Source organism: Sminthopsis crassicaudata, chromosome 6 (genome assembly GCF_048593235.1).
Source record: "Sminthopsis crassicaudata isolate SCR6 chromosome 6, ASM4859323v1, whole genome shotgun sequence".
Classification (NCBI taxonomy): domain Eukaryota; kingdom Metazoa; phylum Chordata; class Mammalia; order Dasyuromorphia; family Dasyuridae; genus Sminthopsis; species Sminthopsis crassicaudata.
The window spans coordinates 221636909-221660219 of record NC_133622.1 but is presented as its reverse complement, the minus strand read 5'-3'; the positions used below and the strand labels follow the sequence as shown (position 1 = coordinate 221660219).

Here is a 23311-nt window from a genome sequence, read left to right as displayed (position 1 = left end):
AAGAGTTACAATACACAGCCCAGCACCTCCAATCTCAGTCTGTGAGCATAAGGTACCCTTCCAAGAGATTTACATCTTGAAAATGAATGGCCTGTTTCTAAGTGGCTCCTGAGGGGCTTTGGGCTTGAGATGCAAGGCAAAGAGAGGGAAGAGTTTTCCTCGATGAAAAACCATGCCCCAACTCCCCTCTTCCCTCAATAGTCCTTGATTTCTCTTCTAATGCAGTTCTCTTTGGTCTTGGGTTCTTCATTAATTACCTTCTTGTCTTCAGCTTGGCTGAGGTCTGTTAGCCATAATGTGGAGAACAAAGGATGAGACTCTTGGGTTTGTGGAATAGGAAATGAACTGGTTATGATTTAATGCTGAGTCCCTTGTTCCTCTCACTTACAGTAGACTAATTCAGTAGCCTCTCCAGCCCAAACCCCCCTTCTCTCATTTCTGTTTTTCCCACTTTGCTCCCCTTTCCCACTCATTTCTTTTCAGAGTTTTATTCAGTTTATACTGTTTTGCCCAATTTATATAATTTACCCTAGCATATATTAACACACAGATGATTAATGGATTCTCATCTTAAATACTTTGACAAAATTCCTAAAGTATAATAAAATCTTACTTTATTCTTTCCCCTTTTAAAAATAATATCTACTCCCCAATTATCTGTTAAAACATGTTTTTAGAGTTTTGAAATCCAAACTCTACCTTCCATCTTCCCTTGCCTCCTCTCTGAGATGATAAGCAGGTATAAAAATACTATATATGTGCAATTGTGCACAAAAAGATTAAAATAAAAAAAATAAGAGAAAGAAAGTGAAAATTGTGTTATTCAGTGTATTTTCAGACAATATCAGTTCTTTCTCTGGAGGTGGGATAGCATTTTTCATCACGAGTCCTTCAGAATTGTCATGGGCCATTTTGTAACAGAGAGAGACAGAGATAGAAAGAAAGAGACAGATAGACACAGAGAGAAAGACAGAGAGACAGAGAAAAAGTCTAAGTCACTTAAAATTCTTCATTGTACAATCCTGTTACTATGTACAGTGTTCTCCTGGATCTGCTTATTTCACTTTGCATCAGTTTATGAGAGTCTTTCCAGGTTTCTTTGAAATCTACCTGCTCATCATTTCTTATTCAGTTCAGCTACTTTTTTTCTGAGTGATCTTGGTCAAAAACTTATCTCATCTCCAATTCCCTGATCTTTAAATTGTAGGGACTGGAGAAGATGATTTCTATAATTCTACCCAAGTTACAGTTCCTATGTGCTTAACTGCCTGAAACTAAGGTTAGATACCCATCTCTTCATTTCAGACCTTTCTAAAGACTAATAAACAGGAAGCATGATGTTCATGTTTCAGTAAAATGATTCTGAGAGCAATTCAGGTAGAGAAAGCACTAGAAAAAATGGCCCACCAAACAGGTGTTCTAAAACAGTGGTGTTAAAATTAACTTAGGAAATCACATATTAATGTTGTCTAAGTTCTATTGTAATTTTCTTTATTTTGTTAAATATTTCTCAGTTACATTTTAATCTGATTGGGACTGAGGTGGGAGTATTGCCACAAACATCTGTATAGAACAGCTGTTAAATTATTTTTTTACAACTTTTTCCCTGTTGCTAAGTGAGTAGGAACGTTCATTTATTCTTTATTTCCAACTCCCTGATTTCAGTGTGAAATAAGTCTATTCCAGTTCAAAGGATAAGTTGGTGAATTTGGTGGAAAGAACTCCTTCTAAAAGACAAATAGAATCCTCTCAAAATTTTCCATCCTTATTTTTAAATTTCCTTTCTAGCCAAGGTTTCTCTCCCCTAAAAAGTGATGTTTTTAAAAAAAAATCCCTTAGAGAAAGAGTGGAATTCTTTTCAATTTAAATGATACCATTTGAGAACTCCATTCAAAGACTCAAACAAAAGCAAAAAACAGTTCCAGCTCTCAAAGACTTTATTCATTCTTTTTTGGGGGGATCCATTGCAACACAAAGTAATGCAAAGCAATTTCACATATGGGGTGGAGCATTGACTTGGAGGCAAGAGAGCCTCAGTTTACTCATATGTATGATGAGGGTGTTGGACTAGATTACATCTATGATTCTTTTCAACCTGTACCAATCAATCGCTAAGTCACATCAGTTCCACTTTCATAGCATTTCCCTTGTCTGTTTTCTTTCTCTCATGCTATAACTTACCTGATCAAAGCCTTGATTGCCTCTTCCCTGGGCTATTGCAATTGGCTTCTAATTGGCCTCCTTGAACCCAGTCTCTCTTTCCCTGCTCCAACTGATCCCCTATACAGATGCTAAATAGATATTTTGTAAAGCCCCAGTGCTGTCCATGTCATTTGCCCAATGAACAACATCCAGTGGTTGTCTATTGCCTTTAGGATGACATTTTATAATCTGGCTGTAGTCTATTTTTTTCTAGGCACAGTGATGTTGGGGGGGGAGAGAGAGAGAGAGAGAGAGAGAGAGAGAGAGAGAGAGAGAGAGAGAGAGAGAGAGAGAGAGAGAATCCTACTTTTGACACCTACTGTCTGTGCATCCTTTGAGTATTCTCAGCAGTTCTCTGAGACCCTAACTTACAAAATAGGGGCTGACTTGTGCCTCTGAAGATAGGTCCTCCAGGAACTCCCTACACTGATGAAAACAAGTGTTTTGGGAATGGGGGGTAGTAGGTAAAAGCTCCTGCTCTAAATTCTAGAGATGAGGCTTCAGAGCTTGCATTCCATTCCTCAGGATGTACCAGAGCTTAGAATCTTCCCAAAATGCTTACTTTCATCCTGATTGGAGACAATAACCAGGTGAAGACAAGATGTCATGTCCCCCTTGTGTCTAAAAATGATAGAGCTGAGACTTCCCTAGTTAATAACCTAAGGTGTGTGAGAGAGATTGCAGGCCCCCCGGTTTTTATTTTTTTGAATATTCATATGAAATGCTAATTGTTTTCAGAAAGTATTATTTATTTTCAACATTTCCCACTGATCTGGCTCTTGGACAGAGCTCTGCTTTTCTTCATCTGTAGGGTTGTAGCCTTTTTTTAAGGAAAAAAAGCCCTTCTCTTGTTCTGTGGAAGATCAAAATTTTTTTTCTTATTATTTTTTAAAAAGAGCTATTTTCCTTGTATTAAGTATCTTCTGAGCTCCAGTTGAATGCTCAATGGTTCAGAGAGATTAGAATTCATGTTATATGGTTCCTGCTTTTATAAACTACAAGGGCAGACTGTGAGGCAAGTTTTCCTTGGTTTATTTTTCAACGGCCTAGGAAAAAATATGTAAGGCTAAGTTCAGACTATTGTAGGAAATGAAGTCACTAGATGTATGGTGGACTGATAACTATTGTTGCTCCTTTGTTGTCTTACTACGATCAGGATAAAATGCTTATAAAAACCCATAGGCAATTTGGATTATTCTTCTTGGGACAGTTAGGTAGCACACTTACCTTCTGTTTGCCTCAGTTTCCTCATCTGTAAAAAGGATGTAATAATAGCATTTATCTTGCAAGGTTGTAGTGAACATCAAATGAGATAATAATTGAAAAGCACTTGGCCCAGAACCTAGCACATATTAAATGCTATAAATGTCAATTATTTTAATTTAGAAGAATAGCATCCAAGCATTGCTTAGCAAAGCTGTAATGAGAATGAGTTGAATAGGTCTTTGGTTTAGAGTGATGAAATTTAGAGAGCACAAAAATATAGTTCAGAACTCTTTTCAATCAATCAACAAGCATTTATTAAGTACCCAGCTTATTCAGATACTGTGCTAGAGCTGGCTATAAAAAAATCAAAAAATAAACTCATCCTGCCCTAAAGGAGCTTTCTACTGGCCATTATCACTCTAAGGGTCAGCAGATTCATTAATTTCCCCTTTTGCTTTGACGAATTTGGCCAAATTCCTGTCTGTGATATTTTTATATTATGAAATTTTTATATTATATATTATGAAATATTATGAAATAATATTATGAATTTTATATTATGGAATTTGCTTGTCCTGAGCAAGGTTTGCAACAGATGCCAAAATTATTAAATTTTCTTTTGTTCCTTAGGCATGGTCTTTACTCATACCAACATAAATCTTGAGTCATAGGATTTCAATTTAGGCATCTTGAGGAGGGCATGGCATGGGCTTCCTTCCCTAGGCTCCGTCCCTAATTCTTACCACTAAAAGAAACATAACAGGGGCAACTAGATGGTGCAGTGGATAGAGCACTGGCCCTGAGGTCAAGAGGACCTGAGTTTGAATTTGGCCTCAGCACTTATTAGCGCTATGACTCTGGGTCAGTCACTTGACCCCAATTGCCTTTCAAAAAATCAATTTTTAAAAAAGGAACAAAATATTGTTTCCTACAAAGAAATATGAAAAAGTAAAGCAGAAGAAGCTAAAGGTGGCCCAAATGTCCTGGCACTAGACCTCCATGCATATCGAATGGTCTAAATGTTCCAGAGAGCAAAGTCACATTCATTTCTCAAAACACCTTTGTAACAATGGAGAATGGTCCTAGTAGCTGCCTCAGGTTTGTGAAAACTGTCCATTGCTATTGGTTTCTAAGCAAGTGACTCCATCATAGTCCACAGTAAGAAGCAGAGCTAGGATTTGTCACCAGACCATAGGATTATTCACTAATCAAGCATTTATTACATATCTAATATGCAACATGCACTGTATTTTGCAAAGGGCAACTAAATGGTACAGGAAATAGAATGCTGGACCTGGAGTCAAGAAGACTCTTTTTAAGACTCTTCTTCTTGACTTCAAATCTGCCTTTAGACACTTGCTAACTATATGACCCTGGGCAAGTCATTTTATTCTGTTTGCCTCAGTTTCCTCATTTGTAAAATGAGCTAGACAAAGAAATGGCAAACCACTCCTGTATCTTTGGCAAGAAAACTCCAAATGGGATCATAAAGAGTTGGACTTGACTGAAAAATAACAGAACAATAATTGAACTTTGGCATAAAAAGACAAAAAAAGGAAAGAGTCCCTGCTCTCCAAGAGTTTGCATTCTATCAAGAGAGATAATATAAACATACTTAAGTATGCGTGGAATAAAGAGGTCCCAAACTGGGACTTGGAAGGGAGCTTACTGGCCATTTAGTTTAACATTCTCATTTTGCAGATGAGGAGGCTTGTGTTGATTGTTTTTCAGTCCTGTATGACTCTATGACCCCATTGGGGGTTTTCTTGGCAAAGATACTGGATTAGTTTATCATTTTCTTCTCCAGCTCATTTTACAGATGAGGAAACTGAGGAAACAGGGTTAAGCAAAGTTGAGTGACTTGCCCAGGATCATGCAGCTTATAAGTATCTGAGGCCAGATTTGAAATCAGGACTTTCTGACTCCAGACCTGTCATTTAGGTCTAGAAAATTTAAATGATTTGATTGTGTTTTTTTGCTCAAAGTAATATAGACTATAGTTAAGTGGCCAAGATGAAAGGAGAAGCCATGTCTTCTGACTCCAAACATAGTGCTTCACCTTGCTGGAGAATAATCTTCCTAATAGACCACTCTGACATAGATGGTTTTTTTTTTAAAGCTCATAAAATAAAATATAAACCCTGGATTCCAGCTTTTAAGGTTCTCTACCTTTTGCCTCTAACTTATCTTTATCTCTGATTTCCTATTCATACTCTGTGTTTTAAACTGGGCTATTCTGCATTTGATGTTCTTGTTCTGCCCTTTCTGAGCCTTGTTCACACTATTTGACACACTTCATGGAATAGATCTCCCTCAATGTAGTTTAGTTCTTTCCTTCCTTCAAGGCCCAACTTAGCTGTTCCTTCCTATAGCAAGCCTTCCTTGATTGCTTCCTCTCCAAATAAAGCCGTTCACTCCTTCCTCAAATTTCATCTATCATTTTGTCTGATCCTTCTCTTTGTACTTTTAAGATTCTTTCCTGTGTCACAGCTATTTGTGTACACTCTTCCATCTCTCCCTTCTTCCTACTATATTAAAAGCTCCTTCGGAGTAGGAGATATGTCCTGTTTTATCTTTGAATCACTACTGTCTTATACATAGAGGGTGCGAGTGCTGGCTTTGGAGTTAGAAAAGTCAGTATATACTTGATAATTTGAGGTAGTAGGAGTGAATACTACCATGGGGCAAAGAGCATTGGCTTTCAAGTCAACAGGCTCAGCTTCAAATTCAGCCTCTGTTACTTCTATCTGTAAGATTTCAGCCAAGCAAATCTCTTTATCCCTTGGGACTCAGTTTCTTCAATTTCTACTTCTAAATCCATGATTATGTGTGCCTGTGACAAACAACCAAAGGGATCAGAATCACTTCTTGGAGAAGAAACCCATTGTTTACCATCAGTCAAATGGGAATAAAAATGCCTACCCTACCCGTGTCCCAGAGCTGTTATGTGGAATGTGCTTTGTAAGCCTTAAATTTAGCACCATAGAAATGGAAGTTGTTATCATAACTTCAATTTTGTTATGAAAGCATTCCTGGGAAATTCTGCTTCATTGTCCTTCTGGAGCTCATTGAGCCGCCACAGTTTAGAGTGAATCAATCAATCAACAAAGTTTGTTGAGCTTCTATTTGCCCGGCATTGTTCTAGGCACCAGGGAAACAAAGAAAATGAATGAAACACTCCATATTTGCAATGACCTTACAATCAAACTCTAAATGAATTTTTAAGACATTCTGTATTTTTCATAAATTCAATTTCCTCACCTTGGACAATGTCCCTTACACCCCACCTTTGAGGATGTCCACTGCGGTGATGGTCTCACTTCCGGCAGAATTCCAGTGAACAAAGGGGCAGAAAGAGCATCACGGACCTTATCAGCCAAAGCTTTGATGACTTCATTTCTTTCTTAACTGCTTCCCATTCACACTTGGCCAGCAAAACTCACTTGTTTTCCTCATGACTTTCACATGACCTCTCCTTTCCCAGAGAGTCACCAATTAGCTGGGTGGTGTAATGGATGGAGAGCTAGAGTACAGAATACCTAAATTTGAATTTTGTTTCAGACACTTGCTAATCATGTAATCCCGGGGAAGGCACTTACCCTCTCAGTACCTCAGTTTCCCTATCTGTAAAATAAGCATAATAATAACCTCCTCACTGGGTTGTTGAGAAGATGAAAGAGTTACCACCTGTAGAGGATTCTGCAAGCTTTGAAGCACCATATAAATGCTAGCTATTATTATTAGAATGTTCTAACATTTGTATTGTCAGAGACTAGATGCTAAATTTTTAAATATCTTTTTGCTTTTTTTTATAACCACAATAATTACCTAGATATAGCCTACCCTCACCCCCCCAGATTAGAATCTCCCATTGTAGTAAAAAAAAAGAGTTAAATGGAGCCACAGAGATTTCTCTACCAACAAATGCAATTTCTTGTGTCTGTCACCTATTACTTGCCTCTCTTTGATGAGGAGAAAGATGTGCTCAGTCAGCAATCCTCTAGATGCTCATGACCTTTCAGTGAGATCAATCATTTTTTAGCATTCTTTTCTTTAATATTATTGTAGCTGTTGTGGATGCTGTTCTTCTGGGGCTATTTTCTTCACTCTGCAAACATTCATTGGCGATCTCTCTTGTTTCTCTAAATTCTTCCTATACATCATTTCTTATGGCACAATGATTGTCCCTTCAATTTGTATCCCATTATTTATTCAGTCATTCCCCAATTGATGGATGCTCTGGTGGTGAGTTCCCCTTCCCCTTCTATTTTTATTTTCTTTTTCATTATTGAGCTGTCTTCTTAAAAACTGAATTTTTTATGGGTGATGTTTGTGGCTTAGAAAAAGTGAAGGAGGGAGTAATACAACAAGCATTTATTAAGCACCTATTATGTGCCAGATGTCAAGCTAAGCATTTATATAAATATTATCTTCTTTGATCCTCTTATCAGCCTTGGGAGGTAGGTGTATTTTATTATCAGCAAGATTTTACTGGAAGAAATTGGGACAGATAACAATCAAGTGACTTGTCACCCAGCTATTACATGTCTGAAGCTGAATTTGAACTCTTGTCTTCTTGATTCTGTTTTCAGAGCCTTATCAACTAGGCTACCTAGCTGCTTCTTAATGAGATAGCTAAGTATAAATACAGCACATTTTCCCAAATTTGTTATGATCCCACACCAAGAAGCCAGACCAGCCTTTTTTAAACCTCACATTCAATCAGTTGCCATAGTCCTAATGTCTCTATCTTAGTAGAGGACTGGAACTAAATGGGGAATTCTACAGCTGCCCCTCCTCCAAACCCCTTCTAACAGTTGATGCTCCAATTTATTTAGTAGATTTTTCTTTCTCCTCTCAAATATTCCAAATTTCTCATCAATAAAATCAGAGAGTTAAATTAGATTATCATTAGAGTTTGTTCTGGCTTTAAATCCTATGGTTTACACTAGGACATAAAGAGAAAAGCAAAAGACATTCTCCCTGATTTCTAGCTGCTTAGGAAGAGATAGGACTTGAATTTGAAGGTGTTCAAATCCTGTTCTGTCTATTACTACCTTTCGTTATTTCACTTTTTGGGATCTCAGTGCCGTACGTATGATTCTATGAAACAAATGTAATATGCATTATGAATTTTCAGTATCTAAGAAGGCTCAAATTGAGTGTGAAGGACTTGTGGAACTGGAAGGGACAGGGTGGAGAATCAGAGAAAACTTCAGGGAGATGACACCTGAGCCAGACATCAAAGAGAGTCTAGTTCAACCAATAGAAATGTCAGGAGATGAGAGGGGCAATCCATTCTGTAAAGTGGGAGTTGGGTATGTCAGTAAATGAAATTAGAGGAAAACCAGTGACTTGTAGATCTAGGCTGAAAGAGTCCAATCCCCTCATTTTTCAGATGAGGAAACTAAGGCCAAAGGAGGTAGCATGGTCACATAGATCATTGCTGTCAGAGGTAGGATTTGAACCCAGAGGGAATGTTCAATCCTCTATACCACAATTAGAGCATAAGATTGGTGAATGTAGACTTTAGTTTGAAAATAGATGTCAAGGGAATGTGTGTGAAATTAAGCTGGAAAGACTGATTGGAGCCACCACAAGGAGGCTCTTGAATGTCAGGCTTGCGGGATTTCCATTTTCTTGGTTAAACATTGGGTAGCCATTGGAGTATGTGAGTAGGTCATTGGTATGATTTGTGCTTTGGGAAGATGATTTTGGCTGTTGTGTGAAGTTTAGCAAAGAGGGAGATTGCAAGTGGGAAGATCAAGTAGGATCCTGTTGTAATGGTCTAGGGAAGAGGTCATCAGGTCCAGATTGAAGGTCATAGGCTTGGAAATGGAATAGAAGGACAGACATTTAAGATTTCACTAAAGTAGAGATAATAAGAATAGGGCAATCGATTGAATATGGGAGATGGTGGAGAAGGAAGACATGACAGATTTTGAATCTTGACAACTGGGAAAATCAGGCAGCCATGTGTTTCAATGGATAGAAAAGTGCCAGAAGAACTACTGGCTACACAATCCCAGGCAATCACTTTTCCCCATTTGCTTCTGTTTCCCCATCTATAAAATGAATTGGAGAAGGAAATGGCAAACCAGTGTCTTTGCCAAGAAAACCCCAAATGGGGTCACAAAGAATTGGATGTGACTAAAAAAATAACTGAACTGAAACTGGGAAAATCAGTCATTAAAACACATCTCTTTGCCCTTTCTAGGGTCTGGTAATGTAGTTCATTGGAACACATGCTTAAACAGATGAGGAAACTGAGGTTAAATGACAGCCCCATGGCCACATGAGTAGTACGTAGCTTTTTAAGGAGGTTCTATGGCGGGAAATGAAGCTCCTACTTCTGCTAGGGTGGGATTCAAGGATATTACTTATGAATCCAAACTTTACCAGCCACGGGGTGCATGGAACATGGGTCTCTTGTGCCAACCTATCTTGGGTGGAGCATTCTCAATGGCCTCCTCTCTGAGGGCCTTCACTCACTACTCCAACCCCCATTGTTCCTACAGAGATCAATCACCAACATTTCTTTACTTGTAGATTGGTGGGAGGAATAGATCCCATCTAAAGTATTTTTCTTAACTCCCCTAGATTTTTCCCAGGAGGATGAAATTATTCTAATGGTTTTTGTGGAGGGGGGCAGGGAGGAAGAGATCAGGGATTTATTTTTAGGCCTAGCCTAGATCAGGCAGAAAGGGTTAAACTAATCTGGAAAGCTGATCTGGGGGTTAAGTGGAGCTAGGCCACTGATTTGTAATCCCCACTCCTCAAGACACGGCATCTATTCTTGTAAATGTCATCACTTTCTCGGTGCTATCTGGTAACATCTGAGTCATGAGGTGCTGACAAAAATCCAGGGTACTTAAAGTTAAACTTGAAGCATTCTGCTCATTCCTAAGATGCTCTGGCCAGCCAGCTCTGCAGTTTGGATGGTAAACATCTTAGCTGGAAACACAGCTCTTCTCTCGGAGTCCTTTTGGCTCACCCAGTGACTCACTCAGATGTGGGTTCCAGGGGCTAATGGCTTCTCACACACTATGGGCTGCAGTTGATGAGGAAGGCTGGGACTGGATGAAAAAGGGACACTGGGGGATGAACGAGCAGTTTGCTTCACTGGTCCAGCATGGCATTTAAGCTGGTTTGGCTTCCCCTTCTTCTCAAACCTCAGATCAAAGGTCAAAACCAGATGCCTATTTTGGCCAATTCCAATTATTTCTGATCTTTCCCCTCTGGACTGGAAGCTTGGTGTTTCCAAGAAGGAGCTGTGAACTTCATGAATTCTTCTCTCTTTATGCTTGCAGCCACACCACAGGATATGAAAATGATAACCACACGACTCCGATCCTCTGTGGAGCCCAATATAGAATACACACTCATGGCGTCTTTAGAGGAATACAAGTGAGTATTGTGGGAAGTCAGGCTACTTTTTCCTCTTCTCTTCCCCAAACAGACCTTTTGGTCCTTCTCTGACTAGTCATTCATTGGGCATTTGGTAATCTGTTGCTAATTATAGGGCTCTTCTTGCTGACAGCAAGGACCCCCATCCTCCAGATAAGCTGGTTTCCTACTCCTCCGCAAGCCAATATAAACTCTGTGACTCAAACCGAGATCCTTCCTGCCCCTTCCTCCTCTCTAACTTTCATTTACATTGAGAGACAGGGAATCCTGTAGTGAGTGGACCCGGGATCAGAAAGGATTGAATTTGTGTTACCCATATTGGATCTCAGTTTTTCTCATCTATAAAATGGTGACACAAACACCTGTCTCAGTCTGAGGCTTAATAGCTGCATGACTGTGAGAAAATCATAAGGTCATAAATTTAGACCTGGAAGAGAGTACAGAAATGGTCAAGTTCAACCCTCACTATTTTATAGATGACGAAACAGATTCCAAGTCCAGTTTTCTATTCAGTAAACTGAGACACTTCTCTGAGTAATAGTTCCCTCACCTATAAAATAGTAATGTTTATTCTTGGAATCCCAACCTCACAAGATCATGATGAGAGTCAAATGTTCTAATGTATGAAAAGCATTTCGCAGATGGAAAAATGTCAATTATTGTAGTCTCGGTTTGGGCTGACCTTGCATATTGACTTCCCCTATCCAGAGATAGTCACCCAAACAATGGGCCAGTATAAAGTAGGGAGTTACAAATCCAAGGCAAAATAACAGTTAAAAAGTTTCTGAGAAATCAGAGAACTTTGTTGAAGGCCACCTCCCTAAATCTTTTCAATAGCTCAAAAATGAACACAGTTAACCAAGGTTGGTACTGTAACTGGCTCCTATTGTTACAACTCCTATCATGTGTATGATGCTTTCTTCAAAGTAACCAGTGTCCAAGATTAGAAATAACTGGAATTGCCCAAGCTGCTGACAGTATCATCAGCTGAGATATCCCTGTTAATGTTTTCAGTGAAGTTTCTTTGTAAGGGAACACAGTGATCTCACTTAGTTATGCCTTCCAAAGAGACAGGATAGCCCTTGATGATGCAGATAATCCATTTATCTAATATAGAAATTCCCATTTGGCTACTTTCTTCATGTTGAATTCAATTCAATAAACCAACATTTAGAAGGCATCTCTTATGTACAAAGCACTGGGAGATATATACATATATATATATATATATATATATATACATATTTATATGAAATAAAGAAAAAAGAAAGGAGAAAAGAGATAGAAAAAGAGGATGAAAGAAAGTATGCAGAAGAAAGAAAAAGAAAATAAAAGAAAGAAAAACAATGAAAGGAAAGGAAATTGAGATTGAAAGAAAGAAAGAAAGCAGGCAAGAGAAAAGGGAGGAAGGGAGGAAAGAAGAGATAAAAATGAAGAAGGGAGGGAGAAAGGAAAGAAAAGAAAAAGAAACAAAATGAGAGATATAAAGAAAAAGAAAGGTGAAAGGAGAAAGAAAAAGAGAATGAAAGAGTGTAAAAGAAAAAAAGAAATAAAAACAAAGAAAGAAAGAAAAGGAATGAAAGAAAAGGAGGAAGAATAGATTTTAAAAAGTGAGGAAAGAAAAAAGAGAGGGAGAAAGGAAAGAAGGATAGAAAAAGAGAAGAAGGAAGAAAGGGAGGGAGAGAGTGAGAAAGGAAAGGAGAAAGGGAGGGAAGGAAGAAAAAAGGAAGAAAGAAAAAAGGAAGGAAGGAAAAGAAAATAGGAAGGTTAAGGAGGAAGTAAAGAAAGAAGGAAGGGAGTGAGAAAGAAAGTAAGGAAAAAAAGAAGATAGGAAGAAAGGAAGGAAGGAATTTCTGAACTCATAACTATTCAAATGAGATAAATATAGGATCAAAAGCCCATAGATTTAAAGTTTAAAAAGATCGAAATCAATAAAAATTTATACGTCTTTGAGACATTGTGCTAAATGGTGGGCATTCAAAGAAAAAAGCCACAATGATTTCTTTCCTCAAGAAGCCTACATTCTACTAAGGAAACCTAAATAATACATGAAAAGTTTTTTTAAACTTTAAACATTGTTTATTGTTATTATTACTTCTGTAGATTCAGCCAAGGCTCATAAGATAATGGATTTTAGATCAGAAAAAGGTCTTAGGTATAATTTAATCCAATCCTTTTATTTTATAAATGAGGAACTGACCTCAGAGGATTGAGGGTGACGTGCCCAAACCCACACTGGCAGCCCATGATTCTCTGCCTTCAAATCTAATACTCTTTTCATTTGTCACTTGTTTAATAATTGTTAATGATCGAATGAACTAAAAATGAATTACATCTAAGATATGGCCTAATTGCTTGAAGCTTGTCCTTGCATATTCAGGAATGTCTACCTGAGCTTAAGGAAATATGGAGAGATTCCCAAAAACTCCCCTAGCCCTGCTGAAGGGCTTTCTTTTCTAAAGACACAGGAATGGGCTTGAATGACCATGAGGTCAGAGATTGAGGTCAGTACCTTCCTTGATTCTTTCTTAGCAGAGCCAATATGATGCATAGTGGGGAAAGCCACTGGATTGGGTATCAGAAAATCAGGACTTGAATGCCAATATACATTCACTTTTGCAAAAACTGGCTGCTTAATCACTCTGGGTTTCTGTTTCCTCATTTACAAAATGAAATGCTTAATTAATATGATTCCAAAGATCTTTTTTAGTGCTAAAGCCTACAGTTCTTTAATACAGAAATTCTTAATTTTTTCCCCTGTAACTCATGTTCCCTGTTGCAGTCTGTTGATACCTACAGACCCCATCCCATAATAATATTTTAATGCATAATATAAAATAAAATATGGAACTATACAAAGGAAACCAAACCTATTGAAATGCAGTTATCAAAACCTGATAAAACCGAAACAAACCCCTGATCTAAGGTCTCTTCCAATTTTAATATTCTGTATTTCAGATCTCTTTTACGTCTTATATTCTGTGATCTATACTTCAAAGTGCCTTACAACTCTAAAACCTTCTGTTCTGAGGGCTTTCTTTGATGTTTTATGTTCTAAAGCCCTTCCTGCTCCAAGCACCCTAAGATTCTAACATTTTAAAGCACGAAATGTGTTAATTACATCATTTATTTATTCATTCATTCATCCATCCATCTTTCCATCAAGTTTAATAAATACTTACTATATGCAAAGTCCTATGCTAGATATTAGAGGGGATAGATAAGCTGTCTCTTTAGTAAGCAAGATGACCAATAGATATAGGAGAATCTATAAAATCGTGGCTTTATACCTGGAATAAAGAACTTTAAGAAAGCTATGAGATGAACTAAAATGATTAAGGAGATGTATAGGTAACTGGAAATAGACTAAACTATTAGGACAAGAGGGAAAATGAAGATGGTAATAGACAGCTGGTCTCATTAGATCAGAAAAACCTAGATTTAAGTCTACCAGCTGTGCTACATTAGGAAAGTCACATAATCTCTTAGGGTTATTATCATTTCAGAGAAGGGGATGATAAGCTTGAGAAGAGGAAGTTTCATATTGAGGAAGAATGAAATTACCGGTTTTTAAAAATGGTCATCTATAGACAACTGGGTGGCACAGTAAACAGAGTGCCAGGCAAGGGGCTTGGGAAGACTAAAATGCCTGAGTTAAAATTCAACCTCAGACACTCACTAATTGTATGACTTTGGACAAGTCATTTCACCCTATTTGCCTCAGTTTCCTCATTGGTAAAATGGAGAAGGAAATGGCAAGCCACTCCTATATCTTTGCCAAGAAAACCCCAAATAGGGTCATGAAGAGTTGAACACTACTGAAAAATGACTGAACAATGAATTTTTTTTAATACAAATTCCTTTCTTCTCCTTGTTATTACTTTGAGGAACATCATGGTATCAAAGAAAGATTTCTGGAGTCAGGAAAAGCAGGAGTTGGATGGTCCTAGACATATTAAGTGTCTGAAGCCAGATTTGAACTCAGGATGATAAGTTTTCCTGATTCTAAGCAGGCTGTTCTATCCACTGCACCACCCACCTGCCCACTTCCTCTCCCTCTGCCCTCCAGGGACAGAGCTAAGTGTTCTTATCTATCCTTACACTTCTATTTCAAGAGGTAACACTTCATCTGATTTTGGCATTGTCACTGCAGGATGTCCGGCGGGTGCCCGGGGTAGCCCCTACTATCGTGAGGTCAGCCACGGAGACCAATGAGAAACGCCCATTCATGTGTGCATATCCAGGCTGCAACAAGAGATACTTTAAGTTGTCCCACTTACAGATGCATAGCAGGAAGCATACTGGTAAGTCACTCTCATTTCCAGGTGTCCTCACTCTGAGTTGCGCCATCTTGGACAGAAACAAGCTCCTATCATGAAAGTTTTTTTATTCTGGAATTTGCCCTTAGAACTTTATAGTCACTTAATTGTAACATCTTAGCCTCAGTTTCCTCATTTGTAAAAATTGTACCTACTTAATAGAGTTGTAAACATACATCTTCACGTTATTGTTGTTAAGTTGTTTAGTCCTTTGACATTTTGGGGACCCCATTTGGAGTTTTCTTGGCAAGGATACTAGGGACGTTGCCAGTTCCTTCTTCAGTTCATTTTTATAAATAAGGAACTGAGGCAAAAAGGTGAATTGCCTTGTCCAGGGTCACACAGCTAGTAAATATCTGAGATTGGATATGAACTCACAAAGATGAGTTTTTCTATTTCTAGACCTAAAACTCTTTAGTGAGGATCAGAGGAAATAGCACATGTGAAGCTCTTTCCAAAGCTTAGAGTGCAATAGAAATGTTAGCTATTATTGTTATTAAAGTCAAAGCTTCCTAACAATTAGCATTATTTAAAAGTAGAATATGCTTCTATGGAAGGGTAGTTCTCAATCACTGGCAATCTTCAAAGAAACAAGTTGGGGATGTTGGAGAGAGAAATATTTTTCAGATACAAGTTGGATTTGATGGTCACTGAGGTTCCTTCCAACTTTGAAATTCTAAGGGTCTTCGCTTCCAAAGACTTTGTTGACATTAGCCTATTTCTTCATTGAGGGACCAACACTTTGGCCACAGCTGAGGAGCAAAGAAGAAATAAGAGCTATCAAAGAGAAATTCTGCTATGTAAACCATTAGAAATTTTGTTGAAATGGGTGGAATGTTTTGGGAAATCTTTTTATTTTTATTTTTCTAATACTCTTTAAAAGAGGATATGTGACTATCTAGAATAATTCCAGTTGAAGAGATTATAATACTTATGAAACCACAGTCATGTTTTCCCTGGTGTAAAGGCCATTTAGTTGTGCTCTGCTCATGAACAGTGATGTTCTTAGGTTAATTTGTGGCCAGAAATTTCACAAATGTGGGTTGCGGTGGTCTACGGCAATGATCCTCAAACTTTTTAAATAGGGGCCAGTTCACTGTCCCTCAGACTGTTGGAGGGCCGGACTATAGTAAAACCAAAAACACACTCTATCTCCGCCCCTCAGGCCATTTGCCATAACCCAGATGGGGGGGGGGGGGAGGCCCGCATAAATGTCTTCAGTGGGCCACATCTGGCCTGCGGGCCGTAGTTTGTGAACCCTTGATCTACAGGGATGTTGGATACATCAGTTGGCTTTAGAGGGTCCCTTAATGTTCCATAAGAGATGTTAGTATGTGGTTGGAGTAGTAAAACTTCTTCCCCAACATTGGAAAATACAATTCAATGTACACAATATACTGATTATGGGTGGGCCAGTATTATCATCTCCGAGATGTCATATGATATGATATCATCATATCCTAAAAGAACAGTTTTAGTATTACCATTATAATAATGATGAAGAAGAAATACACTTTTGTTGGGAAGCAAAATGTATTCCAGACTACTAAATCTAGTCATGGATCCTCTCTGCCTCCAAATCTTTAGTGGTTCATTTATTCATTCAGCAATCACTTATTTGAGACATTTTATGTTTTTTGGCTCTCTTTTGGGTCCTGGAGATGATGATAAGAAGCCTTTCCCAAGCTGCTGTAATGCTAGTGCTTTCCTTCCATTATCAACAGTTTATCCTGTCTATAATTTTATTTGCATGTTGCCTCCCTTATTAGATTGTAAACTCCTTGATGGCAGGAACTGGTTTTTTTTTTTAATCTTTCTTTGTAATCCCCAGCATTTAACATAGTTCCTGTCATATAGTAGACAATTAATAAGTATTTATTGATTAACTAAATAATTGCCATCAAGGAGCTTCCATTCTAGGGGAAAGAAAGATGGGTATGTGATTAAATCAATATCAAAAATATAGAAATATAGAAAAGATAATATGATTTTGAGAGAGGGGCAGAGAAACCTAACTATTGCAGTAATAGGGAAAGGCTTTATATAAAAAGGGCCACTTCAATTAAATCTTGAAGGAAATAAGGGGTGGTATAAGAGGCAGAGATGAGGAGGTAGCTTATTCTAAGTATGAGGACAATTATTACATTTTTGGTTCCTGCCCAAGTTAGCATTTATTTGCTTGGCCTTTAAGGCCCATTACAATATCCCATTTACTTTTCTGTTTTGATTTCAAATTATCCCTCTTCAAGCACACTATATATACCATCTCTGCTTCCCAAACAGATTGTTCTCTTTGGTTTGGAGACATCATTTTGCAAGAATACCCTCCCCTTCTTTGGCCACTGAATTCCTTCTTGGTCTTTATAATCCTTAGCAAATGCTGCTTCTTCCAGGAAACCATCCATGATCTGCCTGATCATTAAGAGCCTCCCTTCTCCCTGCTCAAAGACCTCCATAATAAATGCATATAATGCTATGTGAACCTGAGTCTAACCCCAATGAGGCTATAAATTAATCCCAAGAGAGAAGAGACTAGATCTTAACTAAACACAGTGTGCAACATAGGGCTCTACCCACAGCAGACATTTAATCTGTGTTTATTGAGTAACTGGATCTATTCTAGATCTTTGATCATCTATCTATCTCTTCATAATTAAACTTGTTAATTGTATTGGAGAAATGGTAAATCATGGACAACTGAATTAATGTTAATATCAGCAAATATTTCATTTGGGGATAAAGATTAGAAAACATGATACAGTAAATTTTCATATAATACAAAAGTTGGAGTTTCCTTTCATACAACTGGAAACTGAGAATAATTTTTATTTATTTTTATTTTTATTTATGTATTTTTATTTATATTTTATTTATTATTTATGTCTTTTGATGTTAGTATTTTTTTCAGATTAAAATTGAAAAAAAGATTAAGAAAAAACTTTTTTTCTCTCTCTCCTACCTCCTGACTAGTTAGAGGGAAAGAAAAAGAAAGTCTGTGTAATAAATATTTATAATCAAGTGAAACAAATTCTAAAGTGAAAAAAAGCTATGTCTTTTCCTGTATCTTGAGTCTGGAGGTGATATACTTGAATCAGCTATTTTCCAATACTTCCTTTGTCCATTGAGTTTTAACCTTGTAACAAAGGAAAATGAGATCCAACGATCTCCCCTGATTACACATACAATATCACTCACCCAGAGCCTCCCATCTCTCTCCTGGGAGGAAAGAAGCAGGTTTCATCCATCACATGGCATTATTTATCAATGAGTTCTAGAGACATGGGTACTCCCTTCTTGCCTCTAGGATCAGTGATAAGCTCTTCTGTCTAGAATTTAAAGCTTTCCATAGGTTGGCTCTTCCCTGCTTCTCCAGCCTCATTCTGTATATTGTTCTCCTTCCCTTTTATGACACAGCCAAGTTGGTTTTTGAACCATCCCTCATAATCATCTTCATGAGTCGACTCAGTCTGACCTCCTTGCCTTCCCTTAGAATCTCTTCTTTCCATTGAAATTTTACTCAATCTCCATGTCTTGCAAGGCTTGTGGTGGTTCATCCAGCTGTGAGTGTCTCCTCCCACAAAATACCCTTGCATATTCTACCCTTGTCTATAATGTGAATAGACTTAAATGGGAACATGATGATCTAGTGGATAGAGCACTGAGCCTTGAGTCAGGAGTTCAAACCTCACCCCAGATACTTACTAGCTGTGTGATCCTAATCAAGTCACTTTATTTCTGTTTGCTTCGATTTCCACAGCTTTAAAATGGGTATAGTGCGTCTACCTTCCAAGGTGGTTGTTCAAGGAGGATCAAGTGAGATGATATTTATTTAAAAAGAAAGAACAATACTTAGCACAGTGACTGGCACATAGTAAATACCATATACATGTTTATTCCCCTTCCCTTTCTTCTTTGCTTCCCTGGATAAAATGTAAGCTTCTTGAGGGCAGGTACTATTTTATGTTTGAATTGCCAATGCTTGACAGAATATCTGGCACATGGTGCTCAATAAATGCTTGTTGATTAATTGATCTTCAAGAAAAAAATACATGTGTGTGTACATATACATACATGCACACAATATACATCACATGTATAGATCTATATACAAACATACATGGGCATTCATACATATTGACTAAAGTCAGGAAAACCTGGATTCAAGTTGAGCTAGTCAATAAACGTTGAGCTCTTCCTATGTACCAGGCACTGGGCTAAACCTCTGATACACACTGACTATAGAATCCTGGGCCAGTCACTTAACTTTCTATCAATAGCCTTGGCAGCTTTCTCAGACTATACATTGTAGGAAAGGGGCTATCCTACATCGGTAGAAGGATTTTCCTCATCTGGGAGGTTCTTATCCTAATGAAATCTGAGGACCTGTCTCTATCTCTGTCCTACATGCTAAGGTGATGTTTTAACCTATTGGCCATGGGGATGCTGAAATTTCTTCATTATTCCTTTTCTTTGCCAGTGCTTTGTACACAGTAGGGTGTTTAATAAATATTTATTGATAGGTTGTTTTTTGTGTCATGGCTCTATTTGGCAGTCTAGGGAAATCTATGGATACCTTTTCAGAATAAGGTTTTTAAACAATTGAAGAAAATGCTAAATTGTAGTTAGAAGTCAGTGAAGATATAGTTGTAATTCCCCCCCCATTTATGGTCCCAACCCCCCCTGAAATCTATCCACAGGACTTCTGGGAGTCCATGAATCTCAGCTTCAGAAGGTTTCCTGCATCAGTTAAGGGCTGGCCAAAATGATCTCCAAGATCCATTCCAGCTCTCAAATTCCAGGACTCTGTGATCTTGCTCCTATAGTTGGCAACTTTTCCTTCCCACAATTAATTTTAAAGAAACATTGATAGGACATTTATAGCATTCTGGAAAATCATAGGCTTCTAGAAGTGATTGGAGCCATAGACAAATTCTACTCCAACTTTCCACCTCCTGGGCCTGAGAATTCCACAGAGAAGCCAGAAAGAGATGGAGGTCACTGAGCTGGCCTCTGCAGCTTAGTTCCCAGCATTAGTGTGGCTAATTTTTCTATGGAGGGGACCTTGCTAATGGAGGCCAGACCTTGAAAAACAATTTCACAATTCAGTCATCTAATCTTCACCGTTAAGAAGAAGCCAAAATTTGTTCATAATAATAACTACTATGTCAATGGCACTTTAAGGATTTTAAACGAATGGATATATATTATCTTTGATCTACTCAACTTTTTGAGAGAGATAACATAATTATTCCCATTTTACAGATTGGGAAACTGAGGCAAGGAAAGATTAATTGATTTACTCAGGTGCATCTGTTAGGAAATATCTGAGGCAGGATTCCAACTCAGGTTCTCACTATAAATACCACACTTTCATAGAGATTCCAATATATCATGTGAGTCATGCGGGAGAGTCAAGAGGGCCTGAGATTTAATCCTGCCTCAGACACCTGTAGCTGCATTGTGGCCCTGGACAAGTCACTTCAGGATCTTAGCTTCAGCTTTCTCATGTGTAAAAATGGAGCTAATGATAGCATTTTCTTCTCACATGAAATATTAGCCTATGTTAAGACCTGTACAAACCTTTTTTGGGGGGGTGGGGTGGGGAATAAGGCAATTGGGGTTAAGTAACTTTTCCAGACTCATACAGCTAGTATGTTTTAATGATCTGAGGCCAGATTTAAACTCAGAGTTGGTGCTATATCCACTGCACCATCTAGCTGTCTTAATCTGTACAAACTTTAAAAAGCTCAAGAAATGTCAGATATTATTATTGGAAGATGCGGAACAGGAGTTCTCAACCTTTTTTGTGTCCTGGACCTCATGGGTAATCTGGGGAAGCATATACATCCCATCCTCCATACTGGTTTTCAAATGCATTTAAGTTGCTACAAGATAGATACAAAACTTCTTGTATCTATCTGGTATGATTTGTATCTGAATCCTAGATATTTATGTATTTATATAGTTGTATTTTCCCCACCATATCTTCTCAGCCTCCCTGAAATCTATCTGAAGAACTTCCAAAGGTCCATGAATGTCAGATTCAGAACCCGTGTTGTAGTAGAGGAATTCCTGTTTGAGATATTAACCATTTTGGGGACTGTTTTTCTTTTTTGGATTTTGTCTTTCCTTTTACATCCAGGATTTAGCACAGTGTTTCACACATAATAAATGTTTAACACATGCTTGCTGACTGAATGGCCCATGATAGGCAGCCATTAAATATTTAATGAATTGAAATTATTCCAACATCCTAGTTTCCTATAATACATGATTTGGGATTTGCCCTCCAGGATTATGTAAGGATGGTTCTAGAAATGAAGATTTAATATCATCCATAAGAGAAGCCTTTATTGTTTCTTTTTGGTATTCTCCAATCCCAATGGAGGCAGTTATCCTTTGCTCCTCTTTCCCCAGTGTCGAATATTATTTTTCATGCTCATTCTGTGTACTCTTTAAGGTGAGAAACCCTACCAGTGTGACTTCAAGGACTGTGAACGGCGATTCTCTCGATCAGACCAACTCAAAAGACACCAAAGGAGACACACAGGTTTGTAGGTCCAGCTCTTGACAGGATGTGAATATTTTCTTGGCTCTCATTAATGCTGAATACTGCTAGTTAGAATTAGGTCATGAGTCAGTCTTCTGTTTAATATTTCCATTAAAGTTTCTCATCCCTGTTGGCTTTCTGCTTCAAACAAAGAAAACCAAGATATTATTTTAATCATCCCCAATTTCTCCTCTCAGCCACAAAATAATAGTCCTATTAATAGTCATCTGAAAATAATGAGACAGAGGGAAACAGAGAAATAGAGAGATAGAGGAAGTGACAGAGATACAGAGAGGAAGAGAGATACAGAGAGGAAGAGAGAGAGAGAGAGAGAGAGAGAGAGAGAGAGAGAGAGAGAGAGAGAGAGAGAGAGAGAGAGAGAGAAAGAGAGAGAGAGAGAAACACAGAGACAAAGAGAAATACAGAGAGAGAGACACAGAGTGAGAGAGAGAGGAGACACAGAGAAAGACACACACACAGAGCGAGAGAGAGAGAAAGAGAGAGGTTTTGGAGATGACTTTGCCACTTGTGACCTACTTTCCAAAATGACTCTGAAAGTATATTTCAGTTTTTATGGCACTGACAAACTAGCGTCCCAAGACAGAAGGCTGGTCTCGGTAGCCATTTGTTTCTTGAGTTTGAGATAAATAAATAGTGGTCCCACTGAGGAGTTATTATCAGCTCTAGTGACTGCCGGAAGCCTCTCATGGGGGATGTATTGAATGTCCTTGCTCCGGCCCAAGGTATCACAGTTTGGGACTCGACTCTCTCTATCTGTTTAGGTGTGAAACCATTCCAGTGTAAAACCTGTCAGAGAAAGTTCTCCCGGTCTGACCACCTGAAGACACACACCAGGACTCATACAGGTAAAACAAGTGCGTAAAACTTTTCTTCACATTTATTTTTCATTATTTTCTTGATATATGTGGAATGAAGTTGTTTGTGATGAGAGGGGTCCCAAATCCAGTCAGGTCTAATCCAACCCAAGGAAAATGAAATGTTCAAGGGGGAAAAAAGGCAAAGAGAGTAGGCAGAGATAAAATCCCCTGCTCCTACCTCACATGTTAAAAAATCAATTTCTCCAAAGGAACAGAAGAGAGTCTTGTTCAAAATCAGATATCATTCACTATTTACTAGCTTTGATGGAAAAGCAGCGTATCTCAAAGCCCAACAAATAATTCCTCTTTATTGATCTCATTAAGGTCATTCTCTCTATTTTGGGAGAGATGGACAGCCTTGGCTCAGTTCCAGAGATCCTATAGTCACTGCTCTGAGGTCAGCAATAATTTTTTCCAAGCTGATGGAAGATGTCTGTAGAAGCATAGAGTGTCAGGATCTTAGGGGTCACTTTGTCCTTATATAACAAATGAGTTAACTGAGGTCCAGAGAAGTTAAATGTTTTTATCAAGCTTCTTAGGAGGAGCCACATGGTAAAGTGGAAAGAGTACTGGAATGGGAATTAGGACAGTTCAGATCTTGTCTCTGATCCTAGCTGTGTGATGCTGGGCTAGGCTTTTTTCTCTCTGAGATTCGGTTTCTCTCATTCGGTAAAATGGGGGTAACCATTCAAGTACTTGTCTCCAAAATCTCCCATCAATCTGCTGTGGGGGTTTGTCCAACATTATCG

General features: G+C 38.2%; 1 protein-coding gene across 6 annotated transcripts in view; it reads left to right on the top strand.

Annotated features, from left to right (window-relative positions):
• WT1 (WT1 transcription factor) overlaps positions 1-23311 on the top strand; it is a 62815-nt gene that overhangs the window by 33340 nt on the left and 6164 nt on the right. For 4 of the 6 annotated variants that reach the window (XM_074276047.1, XM_074276048.1, XM_074276046.1 and 1 more), the window contains 4 exons: positions 10719-10815; positions 14969-15119; positions 21595-21684; positions 22467-22550. In XM_074276047.1, the coding sequence (XP_074132148.1) occupies positions 10719-10815; positions 14969-15119; positions 21595-21684; positions 22467-22550 (422 nt within the window). Of the gene's footprint in view, positions 1-10718; positions 10816-14968; positions 15120-21594; positions 21685-22466; positions 22560-23311 lie in introns of all 6 variants that reach the window. The other 2 variants (XM_074276045.1, XM_074276043.1) reach the window with 1 other exon arrangement.